Source organism: Rattus norvegicus, chromosome 5 (assembly GCF_021556685.1).
Source record: "Rattus norvegicus strain SHRSP/BbbUtx chromosome 5, alternate assembly SHRSP_T2T, whole genome shotgun sequence".
NCBI classification, from domain to species: domain Eukaryota; kingdom Metazoa; phylum Chordata; class Mammalia; order Rodentia; family Muridae; genus Rattus; species Rattus norvegicus.
Window position 1 is genome coordinate 142,966,462 of NC_141538.1, and position 13,822 is coordinate 142,980,283.

The 13,822-nt window shown below is 52.2% G+C and overlaps 1 protein-coding gene across 2 annotated transcripts; it reads left to right on the plus strand.

The window, feature by feature from the left end:
- Window positions 1–2,018: 2,018 nt before the first annotated feature.
- Fhl3 (four and a half LIM domains 3) lies at window positions 2,019–9,318 on the plus strand. 2 transcript variants are annotated; one of them, XM_087549288.1, is made up of 6 exons: window positions 2,019–2,090; window positions 6,621–6,797; window positions 6,893–7,067; window positions 8,013–8,182; window positions 8,267–8,477; window positions 8,563–9,318. In XM_087549288.1, exons 2-6 carry the CDS (start codon window positions 6,642–6,644, stop codon window positions 8,715–8,717), a joined length of 867 nt encoding a protein of 288 aa, XP_087405414.1. In that variant the 5' UTR covers window positions 2,019–2,090; window positions 6,621–6,641; the 3' UTR covers window positions 8,718–9,318.
- The last annotated feature ends 4,504 nt before the right edge of the window (window positions 9,319–13,822 follow it).

The window sequence follows — 13,822 nt, forward strand, 5'->3', positions numbered from 1 at the left end:
GGGCAGGAACCTGGAGGCAGGAGCTGATGCAGAGGCCGTGGAGGGGTGCTGCTTACTGGCTTGCTCAGCCTGCTTTCTTACGGAATCCAGGACCACCAGCCCAGGGATGGCACCACCTGAAATGGCACTGGACTGGGTGTTCCCCCATCAATCCCTAATTAGAAAAATGCCTGGGGTTGGGGATTTAGCTCAGTGGTAGAGGGCTTGCCTAGCAAGCGCAAGGCCCTGGGCAGCTCCGAAAAAAAAGAAAAAAGAAAGAGAAAAAAAAAAGAAAAAGAAAAAGAAAAATGCCCTACAGGCTTTCATACAGCCTGATCTTATGGAAGCCTTTTCTCAGTTGAGGTTTCCTCCTCTCGAAGACTCTAGCTTGTGTCAAGTTGACATAAAACTAGCCAGCACACTTTCCCACCATTGTCCTCACTTCATGTCAGGACAGACAGACAGACCCCTGCTGTCTGCTCCAACCAGGAATGATGGTGTTTCCATCATTCCTGTACATTTAGAGTTCCCTAGACCTGAGAGACAAATCCCAGAGGAAGGGCCCACCCTTAGACTCTCTATTCACTGGCTAGACTCCTGATAGCAGGTGCCTGGCAGGGAGTAGCAGGGGGGTCTAAATGAAAGCAGTGTGTGACATTCTTTCCTCATTTACTGCAGGTCGAACACTGGAGTAGATACTGGGAATGCCGTAGTGAACAACAACAGAAACAAAAACAAAACAAAAAAACCCGACCCAACCTCTGCTCTCGTGGCATTTGCAATTTAAGAATCAACAGCATTGTGGTTGGGGATTTAGCTCAGTGGTAGAGCGTTTGCCTAGCAAGCACAAGGCCCTGGGTTCGGTCCCCAGCTCTGGGAAAAAAAAAATCAACAACATTGAAGCAATTCTTTAACTTTAAAAGGAAACCTGGTCTGGTAATTGTTTTAGGACCTAGGAACCAGACCCATGTTATGGAACGATCCTCACCAGCCTTGAAGGCTCTTAATCCCCACAAACTACCTTGGCTGGATGCAGCCTTGGATCAGGGAAGCCTCTCTGGGCATCTGAATCATCACGGAGATGCAAAGGTTATTACCAGGGTTAGTTTGTTGTCTCTTGTTTTGCAAACAGCACAACAGAGCTTCCCCCACCCCACCCCCGCCCTCCAGATCAAGGCTATTTATTTCTAGTGACAAGCCTGAGGATCCCAGGGGGGTTGGCCTCAAGGACCTGGATGGGCCTCATGTCCCTGGCAGGCGCCAGTCCTCCCTTCCCGAACCAGGGTAGAAGCTGGAGGGTCAGAAACTACACAAGTTCCCTCTCTTCTTAACCACCCCTGCCTACACCAACCCAACCACTCACATTGTTCACACACCCTCTCAAGAAACCCAAAGCCAATGGGACCTAGGATTAGGGTCTCCCTGAGCCTAAAAGGTCAAAATTATTCCTGGGCACTATTGAAACCTCAGTGCCAGGACACAGCTGAAGATGGGGAGGCTGTTGCCTGGGCTTTCGCCACTCGCTTATAGAATAAAAATCCTTTGAAATTGAGGAGGATAGAGGCTCTCTCTCTTTAACCCAAGTTTTTAGAAAAAACAAAAAAAAACAAAAAAACAAACAAACACAAACCCTTGATCTCCACTGGTAAGTCAGAATCAAAACCACGCCTCCAGCAGGCTGGATTAAGGCCTCTTCCCAAGCTAAGGTTTAGTGTAACATCTGGGGATGAGCTAGAGGGAAAAGAGGAGGGGGTCTGGTCCCCAGATGGACTCTAGCTAAGTCCTGGAAGCCCCGTATCCCTGGCCTGGGATCGCTTCCAGAAATCCCCCGGGGTCGAAGGGGCGTAGAGGGCGGGTCAGGCTGCAGGGGGCGAGCAAGGAGTGGTCGAGAAGGTCAGAGCGCCAGATTCGCCTGGGCTGGGCTCGCGGCAGGCAGGAGGGGGCGGGGTCTTGCCCCCGCGGGCGGGTTGGGGGCCCGGGGGCGGGGTCCGGGCGGGGCGGGCCGGCTCACTTCCTCGGAGGCTTAGGGCCGCGCGCCCACTCGCCCACACAGTCTGTCGCAGCAGGCTACCTCGCCGCGGCTCTCTCGGCCCCCTCGGCCCGGCCCGCAGGTAGGAGCCGCCGGGAGATCGGCTCCCGCCCCACCCACGCCGCTCGCGCCCAAGCTCCCGCGCCCGCTTCGAGGTGAGAGTCCCCCCACCCACCCAGCTTCCAGCCCCTGTTTCCGCGCTGCGTTCGGACCAGGGTTGGCGCCCGGGCCCCCACCCCTGTCCTCTGCTGGGGCATCTCGAACACGGGATCCCGCGCGCCTGCACGGACCCCACCGCTCCGCGCCTCCCGGTCGGGCAGGGACCGCCCGAGTTGCAGGGGATTGGGACCAAGTTTGAACTAGAAAAGCTTTAGAGGTAGCGGGGTTGGAGAAACTGAGGCTTTTAAGGAGTCTGGTAGAACAGGGAAGGGCGCGCGCCCCAGGAGGCTACCCGGACCACACCAATGGTGGCTGAGAATGGCCGGGTAACTTCTCGAGGCGCTGCCGGGGACCCGGGTTCTGTGGAGCAATTTAAGAAGCAAAATGTATGACCCCAGGGAACTCATTGCTAGCGCCCTTCCCAGGGCCTTGGAAGGCCCCGAGGCTGGAGCTTGTTAGACTATGGCTAAATCTGCCTCCCTGAGGCCTAAAGAGACTCTCAGGTGAGAGACACTGAGACGCTGAGAGACCAAGACTTGGATGCACAGGGACAGAGATCCTCAGAGTGGAGGCCCCACTAGGACACAGTTTCAGAGATACAGGAACACCTTCACCCCAACACAAAGACAGCAGCCCAAGGGTACCGAGAGGTATGGAGTGGAGGCTAGAGTTCACTGAGGAGAGACACCTAGTGTATTCACTGACAGCTGCCCCAGGCCTGAAAGGGTGGAGGCAAAGCTAGGGGGAAATTGAGTCTTAGCCAGCCCATCCCCCAGGAGGCAGAGGACCTGAGGCTGTAACGCTGAGCTGAAGAAAGAGAGCCCCGTACAGCCTCTAAGACAGCGCCAACTTATTTTTAAACTCAAATCTTGGACGCTCTGCCTCAGCCCTAGGGGACTCTGGGGTGAATGAAATGTTCCTCTCCTGTCCTCAGAGCAGCTGCTGGATCCGCTCCCTTATCCCCTTCTCCCTAAACTGCTTGACTTCCAGGCCCTGTGGGCAAGAGGGGCGGTGGAGAGTTTGGGATTGGTGCCTGGTTGGGGGACAGGGAGAGGGAGGGTTAGAGGGGGCTCTAATTTCTCCCCTAAGTCTCTTGTCAAGGGGGAGGGGTCTTCTCTAAGTCTGAGTCACAGCTGTGGGGTCTGGCCAGGGTCCTCGTGGACTTGGGATATGTGGGGGAGCGGGAGGCGGGGAAGGGGGGTATACCAAAGGGTTGAGCAGTTGGCATGGGTGATTGGAAAGACTTCTGGGTGTCTTCCAATGGCAGGTTGACAGCTGGGGAGGAGAGCCAGCCCCGTCCTCCCCTCCCCCCATGACTGCCCCTTCCACCACTATCATAGCATTTCCAGGCAGAGCTCTCCACTAAGGGATAGGTCACTTGTGCTCCAATTGCTGAACAGTCTCGGTCATGCCCCTAGCCTGCCCCTAGTGTCTTGTGCTGAGCTCTAAACGAGCTATACACTCTGTCCTGCCTTTTGGTGTGCGGCTTGTAGTGACCGTGGGGTATGTATTGTGTAAATAACAAGACATCGAGCAAAGTGTGTGCCCCCGGGAACTACCCACCTGTAAGGTCTTTAAAGTTCCCCCTCCTCCTGTGTCCTGCTGACTGGTCTCAGTGGTTCCCTGAGACTCCTGAGGTCACATCCCAGGCCAATTCCCGCTTCAGGCCTGCCTGAGACCCACCGTCTGACCCCAGTAGGAGTTGAGGGGCTTGTAGTAAAAATACAAGTGACTACCGTTTACTTACATAAGGCTACAGACTTATGACTGGCCAGACACTGTTCTGGGGATTGTCACATTTAAGCTCAACAGCTGTCTTAGGAGAGGGAGGTAATAGTATCTCATTTAACTAGATGGACAGTCTCGGGGCATGTAAACTGTGTACCCAAGGTCACAGGATTTCAAGTCGGGTTTATATTTTGTGACCCAAGCAAGCTGTTATACACTGGACACCGTACAGAAAGATATGCTGCCACTCTGCTCTCGGAAGTTCACTGGTGTGTGTGTGTGTGTGTGTGTGTGTGTGTGTGTGTGTGTTCAGTCAGGCATGGAGATATGTGTGTTAGTGGAAATAGCAGATTGGGGTCATCTGGAAGACCCACTGTCTCCTCTAATCTACCCCCCTCCTAACCCCCTACTCCTCCACCCCCTTCACCTCCTCACCCCCCTCACTCTCCCACCCCCTACCTGCTACCAGGAATACAGACCATCTCCCAGCTCACCTTTCTAGTCCTCCAGCCTTGCCAGGGATGGGGGTGGGGTGGGGGGGACTGGGGAAAAGACAAGTGGGCCTTGGTGGTGCCCTTCACTCTGTCCTCATTAGAGACATAGATTAAGGGATTGGGAGATTCTGGGAAGGAAGCAGAAGGCACACCCATGCCCTATTTGGGGTGCCTCATCTCATTGTGGTGACTGGCTCTGAGGGGGTGGATCCAGGGCTAGCCTGGACCTGGGAAGGTAGCTGCTGCCGCCAAGCCCGGAAGGAAGGGCTCCCAAGTGGACTCACGGCCACAGACCACCTGTATTTGCTGTTGTGGCTAACAGCCCAGGCGATCCTCAGAGGCTGGGCCAGAGGAGACCAAGACCTGAATGACGGTGGGGGGAGAGAAGGAGAGGGAAGAGGAGGTTCTCTTCATCCTTTAGCATAACCCCTACCTGAGGACTCTCCCCTTTGAAGACTTCAGCTTTGGTCTGTCCAAAGCTTTGGTGTGTCCTGCTTTGGTTGTGAACCAGGTGTTCTCCCACCTTGTGGAAGGGAAAGTTCAAATTCATAAGCCACAAAGAGGTGGGCCCTTCAAGGCTTGGGACATCTGTTGTTGCCTGAAGTCTGAACTCTAAGGCAAGGCAGACCAAGGTGTTTGGTGAGAATTTACTGTACTTGCTGAGGGGTGTGTGTGTGTGTGTGTGTGTGTGTGTGTGTGTGTGTGTTTTGGGAGGGCGGGGAATGCCTTTCCTTCATCTTAAGCCAGGGCAGCTATGGAGAAGGGGGTTGGTAGGATCCTTTGCGCACCCCCCTTTAACTTCCTCCAGTCTCCTGTGCGACAATGACACCATCCCGACTTCCTGTGGGTCCTGGGGGATCTTCCTCACTGTCCAGCCCTTTGAAAGCTTGCTTCATAATGGAGCAGGGTGGAGCAGGGGAACTCTGACTTTGGGGCCAGGGAGACTGGAATTGGCCAGCAGAAGAGACCGGGAACCCCATTTCCCTGCCCCCCCCATCCTTCATGCTCCTGTTCCAGAGGCAGCTGTGTGGGTGACCTCATCCCACAAACATGCTTTGTTCCTGAGAAAATGGAAAGTGTCTGAGGTTTGGTGGGGGGCTGGGTGTCTGCAGCAACAGCACTTAGGACTCCCCTTGTCTTACTCCCTGTTAAGAAGGGACCCCACTGGGGCTCCAGGGGCTCCCACCTTCTCAGCTTTCACTACTCTGGCCTCAAACCCTGGGAACCCAGGGAAGGTAGGCAGAGGCAGCTTGTCCAGATGCAGGGGACTTTGCAGGGCTAGAACGGGCACCTGGCAGGAGAAGCAAGACACTGCCCTATCTGTGTGTCTCCATTTCCTTCCGCCTCCCTGGGCATCTCGTTTTTTCCCTTTTTTCTCCCTCTGGTTGGCAAAAGGCTGACATCTGGCCCTCCGTGCTGCCACAGCTGCAGCAGATGTCACAGCCAAGACTGCCCGGGCTGGTGTGACCAGAGACACAGCAGAGGTGGTAGGGATGAGGATGAGGTCCAGCTGGGGAAGTCTGGCTGTCCAGCTTGCAGGGTTTCCTTCCTGCCTGAACCTAAGCGGAACCTCTCAAGTTTTTGCTGCTTGGCTGATTCCCCTGGGAGGGGAGGCCCAACTTCTCACACCGACGTGCACCATTCATCAGACAAGCATCTCTCTAGCAGTCCACGATTTCCTGCATCTGCATCGGTAGGGAGTTGGGGTGGGGGAAAGCACACAAAACAGCTCATTCCACCTAAAACTCCCCCAGACCGGGAGTCTAGATAATTAGCCCCTATGATTCCTATCCTGGGAGTCAGGAGGTGAGAGTGTTGTCTATATGCAGTAGGGTTGGCGGCCTCTGTCCTGGCCTTTGGCACCCTAGGGACAGTCCAGAGAGTGGAAGCAAACCTCAGGCTAGGGCAGGAAATGAGTCACTGACCCAGGAAAAGCCCCCTCCCCCCAGATCAGCCAGGGCCTAGATAAGAAAACTTCTGCTTCCTGATTTTTTTTCCTGACCCCTTCCTATTCTCACAGTCAAATACAGAAATAAACATGGAAGATTTGAGCATACACTGAGCGCACTGGGTCCCCAGAGCGGTCCTCCCCCATCTCCACCTGCATCTAGCATCTCCTATGCCCCCTTTCTTCTTTGAATGCAAGGAGGTTTTTTGTTTTGTTTTGTTTTGTTTTAATCCAGGACTATGCTACAGTCCTTCTAGGTAAACTCTGTCCATCTTCCTAACAGGGCTCACTGGGCACCGCCACCATGAGTGAAGCATTTGACTGTGCAAAATGCAATGAGTCCTTGTACGGCCGCAAATACATCCAGACAGACAGCGGCCCCTACTGTGTTCCCTGCTACGACAACACCTTCGCCAACACCTGTGCCGAGTGCCAGCAGCTCATCGGCCACGATTCAAGGGTAAGGACCGGACCAAATGGGTGAGAGTCCGGGAAGACGGATGGGAGAGGGCCAAAGATAAACCCGCCCCCGCTTTGTCTCCCCCCCCCCCCAAGGAACTGTTTTATGAGGATCGCCACTTCCACGAGGGCTGCTTCCGCTGCTGCCGCTGCCAGCGCTCCCTCGCCGATGAGCCCTTCACCTGTCAGGACAGTGAGCTTCTCTGTAATGAGTGCTACTGTACAGCCTTCTCTTCCCAGTGCTCTGCCTGTGGGGAGACCGTCATGCCCGGTATGTCCCAGGGCCTCTACCCAGCTTTGGGAATTGCTATCTGAGTAAGGTCTTTTCGTCTACCTGTCTCATACATGCGTGGGGGTTGATGTGAGCAGAGACCTACACATGCTGGATGTGTACGTGAATGTGAACATCCTGGAACATGTGTGGAACATGTATGTTCTTGAGAGCTTATTGCACACAGGGAATAGCACACCTGGCTCTCTCTACACATGACAACTTGGCAGGTACCAAAACTGACAAGCTGGAGGCTAAGTGTATCGGACCAGTAGGCCTAGGGAACCCCTTAGGACTCACCATAGGCACAACAGCTGACGTGTCTCACACACACGGGCGTCAGTGTGTGTGTAAAGACACGCATGTTTGGCAGCCTGAGATTCTCAGACTTGCTGCTTTGAAGTTTTAGGTGCAGAGATCAAGCTGTAGGCTTACAGTGTATGGTGACCTCTATGCCTGATGAGTGTGTGGGGATTTGGCATGTGTGGGGAAGGATAGACCTAGAATATGCAAAGGCTTAGGCTGTACTGAACCTGCCATTCCCTAGGGCATTGGGCTTTGTGGAGGCAGAGTAGCCTGGTTAATGAGATCTTGCCTAAGTGTTAAACTGGGAGCTCTGGTAGATAATGGTTATTTAACATGTACTAGGACAACATATATTTTACACAGGGGCTTGATGTATGTTAAAAAAAAGACATGGAGGTTTAACATGTGTGCTTAGTGTGTGCTGTACCATCTTGTGAGTTTGAGGGGGAGAAGTTGGTGTATGTAATATGCCTGGTAGCAGTCTCTCTTGGTGTGCATGGACGAAACTCTGCTAGGTTACAGAAGCGGTGGGGACAGGTTACAGGCGCAGTGGGGACAGCTTGGGAAGAAGAGTTGGCAGAGTGGACCTCGGAGAGTTTGTTTGGGCCACAGTCTAAGTGGGATTCCTGTTTCCCCCAGGGTCCCGGAAGCTGGAGTATGGAGGCCAGACGTGGCATGAACACTGCTTTCTGTGCAGTGGCTGTGAGCAGCCACTAGGCTCCCGCTCCTTCGTGCCTGACAAGGGTGCTCACTACTGCGTGCCTTGCTATGAGAACAAATTTGCTCCTCGGTGTGCCCGCTGCAGCAAGGTGGGGTCTGGGCCTGTGAATTCAGGGTAAGCTCTGTTGTGGGTGGGAATCCTCACTCCCCTGATGATGGACGATGCCCCACAGACGCTGACCCAGGGCGGAGTGACATATCGCGATCAGCCCTGGCATCGAGAGTGCCTGGTCTGCACTGGGTGCCAGACGCCCCTCGCAGGGCAGCAGTTCACATCCCGGGATGATGATCCCTACTGTGTGGCCTGCTTTGGAGAACTCTTTGCACCCAAGTGCAGCAGCTGCAAGCGTCCCATCACAGGTGGGAGCAGCAGCGAGGGCGCAGGTAAGAGCGCGGATGTGATACTGGGTGAGCCTAAGGGGCAGCAGTGTCCGCAGACCTGCAGAGCTAACCTCCAGCCTTCCTCCAGGACTCGGTGGAGGCAAGTACGTGTCCTTCGAAGACCGACATTGGCACCACAGCTGCTTTTCCTGTGCCCGCTGCTCCACCTCCCTGGTGGGCCAAGGCTTTGTACCAGATGGAGACCAAGTTCTGTGCCAGGGCTGCAGCCAAGCAGGCCCCTGAGCCCAGGCTCCTGACTCTCCTCTTTCCCAAACCAAGGGTTCAAGACTATGGCTCCTTTTCTGAACCACTTCTGGGGCCCAGCCCCTCCCTAGAATGGGCCTCCCCAGTTCCCCACTCATGGAGACTTCAAGATTCAGTCACCCAATCCTAACATATCCCACTGGTACTCCCTGAGCCGAAATCTGGGCTCTTGTGAAACGCCCATGATTTAAGCCATTCTCCAAGTCTGGACTCTAGAAATGAGTCCTTCCCACATCAAGGCTCTGGCACCCCCATCCCTCCAAATATGGACTCCTGAGAGGCCTAGGCCTCTTTAAATCTAGACTTCTAGGGTAGATTTTTAGTTTTCCTGCAGATGCCTAAGAAGTCTTCAAAAGTAGATTGTACCCCCGGTTTGACCTCACCCCCATCCCACCCCTATTTCTGGGCTGCATCCGTATGTATAGCAGATTAGGGGCTCCCTGGTTAGAGGGTTGTAAGGTACAGGGTGCTGTTCAGCCTATGAGTACCATGTCATTTCAGCTCCATGTTGCCCAGAGATAGGCAGCAGGAAGGTTGCTCACCCTGTTTCCAGAGAATGCAATAAAGCAGTGTGAGGGAACACAGGCCCCCGTGTATTTGTCGAGAGGGTGAAAGAAGGTTCCAAGGCTGAGTCAGGCTTTTGTGAACCTAGTGGGCGGGCCGTGGGGTGGGGTGGGGATTCTCTCCCCAGGAAGAGGATCCCCTCTGGCAGCCACACCGGTCGGTCCCTCTTGAGCTTGGCCAGCCTCCCCACTACTGGTGGAGGGCTCTTCTGTAAGCGAGGGAGGGATTGGGAGAGGTGCCAGACCGAGCCAAGTGGCAGTGGGTTTCTTGGTCTGGTACAGATCTTCCCCTACCCCCAACAGCCCTGCCTCAACACGACATAGAAACACCGAGTTCTGATCCCCAGTTGGACCCAGACCCTCAACCCCCTTCCCCCTCTTCCCAAGGATTAGTGGGGGCGGCTCAGGATCCGCTCAGGGCCGCACGTTTTTTTGCCAAAAAAGGCAAGGATGCAGCTGCACGCGCCGCGGGAACATCTGGATCCGATTCCCAGCATGAATGGGTCATGGCCCCGCCTCTCGTGATTCACTGGCGGGGGCGGGAGTGAGCCGGAGGGCTGTCCCCTGAAGTGGGGCGATGGGGCGGAGCACTCCCCTGCTGGACGCCCAAGCCTGACCGCTGGCTCTGCGGTTGGACTGTGGCGGCAGGTATGCGCCTGGGTGGCTGAGGCAGTCTCTGGAGGCGGAGACCGCAGGGGTGGAGGGGTGAGGGACTCCAAGAGGAAACAGTGAAAGTGTAGTACCTCCCGAAATCACCCTCAACCCTGGGCCCGCCTTCTCAGAGGGGTAGACTCCTGGAGTCATCTGCCCAAGCTCGCAATGACAATCACCTGAAGACCCAGATACTGGCAACCTCTGGCCTTTACTGGGTGAGGAGTAGGGTCTAATTGTATAGTCCAGGCTGATCCTCCTGCCTCAGCCTCCAGAAAGGTGTGAGCCAACCAGCACACTCAAAAAAAAAAGTTGGCGTGTGTGTATGTGTGGTGTGCGCGCGCGCGCGCGCGTGTGTGGTAGTGGGTTTTTTTGTTTGATTGTTTGAGATGGTTTCTCTGTGTAGCCCTGGCTGTCCTGGAGCTCATTCTGTAGCTCATGCTGGCCTTGTTTGCCAAGCAAAAGTGGAGAGGTCAGAGGACAACTATGGGAGTCAGTTCTCTCCACCATGTGGGGCTGGGGGGAGGGGAGGACGACTCAAAACTCAGGTAGGAAGATGACGGTAAGCACCCTGCAGCAGAACCATCTCAGCGACTGCCCTACATTTTTATGAACACCCAACATAAAACGTTTGTAGGTTTACATTTTCTGTTTCTCCCACCAACCACGGACCTGCCTCTTATGCCCTTGCCTTCCCAGCTTCCTGCACTCCCAACTTTTGCTACAAGCCTCGAAGATAACTGGGGAAAGGCCCAGGGACCTAAAAGCATAGGCTCGTTTGGGGAAGCACAAGTAATTTTTCATGGAGGAAGTGCCAAGCTACTAAAATGGAAGGCAGAGCTGGGGTGGTCAAAAGTCAGATGCCAATGTAAACAGACCTCACCCTGCTGGTGAGCAGCCCTTGGAAATGTGGAAGCGGGGGCATTGAAGGGTCAGTGTGAGAAAGATCATTCTAGCCGTGTCTGAATAATGGATTAGCAGGGTAAAATGAGCAGGCTGATCAGAACACTCATGCATCGGGCCAGGAGATCATGAGACAGTAGCAGCCAGAAGGGAAGGGGGCGGGGGGAGCCTTGGTGACTGATTGGAAAGCCCAGTGCAGAGTGAGCACAGAATAGCAGTTAGCTACAAGGGAGGCTTCAGACCTGAGGCTGAGGGAGAATAGCATGGTTTAAATCTGCTCACCTCGGAGGGAGGGGTTCGTTTATCTCAATATAAAATTATTCAGAAAAACGTGTTAGTTTGTATAAGCTTGGCACATGCCTATAATGCTAGCACTTGAGGCGAGGCAGGAATGAAGGAACATCTTTGGCTGCATAGTGAATAGGAAAAGAAAAGGGAAAAAGAAAAAAAGAAACAGGAAAAAGAAAAAAAAACCACATGTACAGGAAAGAAAAAGGAGAAAAGATGCTGTATCTTTTTTTTTCTTTAGAATTATTTAATGTATGAGTACACTGTAACTGTCTTTGAACACACCAGAAGAGGGTGCCAAATACCGTTGCAGATGATCATGAGCCACCATGTGGTTGCTGGGAATTGAACTCAGGACCTCTGGAAGAGCAGTCAGTGCTGTTAGCTGCTGAGCCATCTCTCCAGCCCAAGATACTGTATCTTGAGTATAAAAAATGTTAAGGGGTTGGAGAATTGTTTTAGTGATAGAGCACCTTTTAAGGCCCTGGCCTTGGCACCTACACACACAGACACACTTTAACTCAAGTAACAAAATGAAACGGAACAGTTGTCTTTCTATGCCAGATCACCAAGGCTTATCTGCTTATTTTTTGTTTGAGATGTGCGTGTGAGTGTCTCTGTGGATGTGTACATGGTGTGTTCACATGTACACACAGAAATCAGCATTGGGCATCAGTTGCACTCTCTCTCCTCTTATTCCTTTGAGGTAGTATCTCTCCTGGAGATTATGTTTTCTTAGCTAGATTAGAAACCAGCAAGCCCCAGTTATCCTCCTATTTGCCAGCTTTGGCGCCAGGGTTACAGGGTTGTGCTGGGATGCCCAGCTTATTGAGTGGACAGTAGCAAGTCCAGTCTTTTTTTTTTTATCCCTTTTAATAATTTTTATTTTTTTAAAGATTTATTTATTTTATGTACAGCATTCTGCCTGCATATGTGACTGCAGGCCAGAAGAGGGCACCAGATCTCATTACAGATGGTTGTGAGCCACCATGTGGTTGCTGGGAATTGAACTCATGACCTCTGGAAGAGCAGTCAGTGCTCTTAACCACTGAGCCATCTCTCCAGCCCAATTTTTATTTCTTTATGTAATGTATATGAGTACAGCATATCTGTCTTCAGACACACAAGACCAGAGCATCAGATCCCATTACAGATGGTTGTAAGCCATCATGTAGTTCCTGGGGAATTGAACTCACGACCTCTAGAAAAGCAGCCAGTGCTCTTAACTGCTGAGCCTTCTCTCCAGCCCCTTTTTCTTTATTTCTTTTTTTTTATTCATTTATTATATATAAGTACACTGTAGCTGTCTTCAGATACACCAGAAGAAGGCATCGGATCTCTTTACAGATGGTTGTGAGCCACCATGTGGTTGCTGGGAATTGAACTCAGGACCTCTGGAAGAGCAGTCGGGTTCTCTTAACCGCTGAGCCATCTCTCCAGCCCACTTCTTTCTTTCTTTCTTTCTTTTTTTTTTTTTTTTTTTTTTTTTTTTTTTTTTTTGAGGTCTCACTTAGCCTTGGTCTTTGCTGGCTGATTTATTTTTATTTTACATGTATAGTTATTTTGCCTGGGTGTACAGATGCACACGACATGCATGAAGTACTCATGGAGGCCATAAGAGGGCATCAGAACTGGCATCAGAGGGCATCAGTTCTTAGCTGCCATATGGTTGGGGGGAATAGACCCGCTTCCCCATGGAAGAGCAACCAGTGTTCGTCAATCTCTCCAGGTCCCCAATTCTTTCTAAACAGGAGACTTATTGGGGTTATAATTTATATGCCACCAGGTCATTCATTTTAAGTGCAAAGTTGACAGAATTGCACAACTCTTGCCACCTCCGGAAGGGTTCCTTCTGCACATTCTGAGTCTCTTCTTCTTTTATTTTTTTTTTTTTTTTTGGTTCTTTTTTTTCGGAGCTGGGGACCGAACCCAGGGCCTTGCGCTTCCTAGGCAAGCGCTCTACCACTGAGCTAAATCCCCAACCCCTCTTCTTCTTTTTTTTAAATATAGAATAGAGTGTATTGAAGGCATGGGGAGGGGAGTTAAGAGGGTAGTAGGGGAGAAAGAGAGAAGTAGAAAAATAGAAGAGGAAAAGAGTAGAGTAAAGCGGAGGCTGAACATGAGTAAGTGGAAAGAAGGGGGGAAGGGATTAGGGAGAAAGGGGACAAAGGGGGAAGAGGGTAAGAGCGAGAGAGAACAAGAGGAAGCAAGAGCCTGAGTCTTATCACAAACAACTACTCCCTTCCTTTCCATGGATTTGCCTGTCCCAGCATTTTGTCTGAACAAACACTTTGTTTTCTTTTAGTGCAACCACTGAAAGCCATGATTTTTTTTAAAAAGATTTATTACTTTATGTGTATGAGTATACTGTCACTGTCTTCAGACACACCAGAAGAGGGCATCGGATCCCGTTACAGTCGTTACATGTGGTTGTTGGGAATTGAACTTAGGGTCTTTGGAAGAGCAGTCCGTGCTCTTAACCGCTGAACCATCTCTCCAGCCTGAACAAACACTTTTTGATTGTTTTCGATCCTTTTCGATGGAGTCTCTATATGCTGTTCTGGCTGGTCTCAGACTTAACTTCTTGCCTGAGGCACTCAAGTGGACAGTCGTGTCCACCCTGTGCCTTCTTTCTTTCATCTTAAATGTTTTTTGTTGTTGTTGTTTATTCATTTATTA

Bases quoted from the DNA above. Each gene is read 5' to 3' on its own strand.
- Fhl3 (XM_087549288.1), top strand. From the start codon at position 6,642: ATGAGTGAAGCATTTGACTGTGCAAAATGCAATGAGTCCTTGTACGGC. The intron at 7,068-8,012 runs GTATGTCCCAGG...TGTTTCCCCCAG, and splicing joins TGGGGAGACCGTCATGCCCG to GGTCCCGGAAGCTGGAGTAT. The intron at 8,183-8,266 runs GTGGGGTCTGGG...GATGCCCCACAG, and splicing joins GGTGTGCCCGCTGCAGCAAG to ACGCTGACCCAGGGCGGAGT.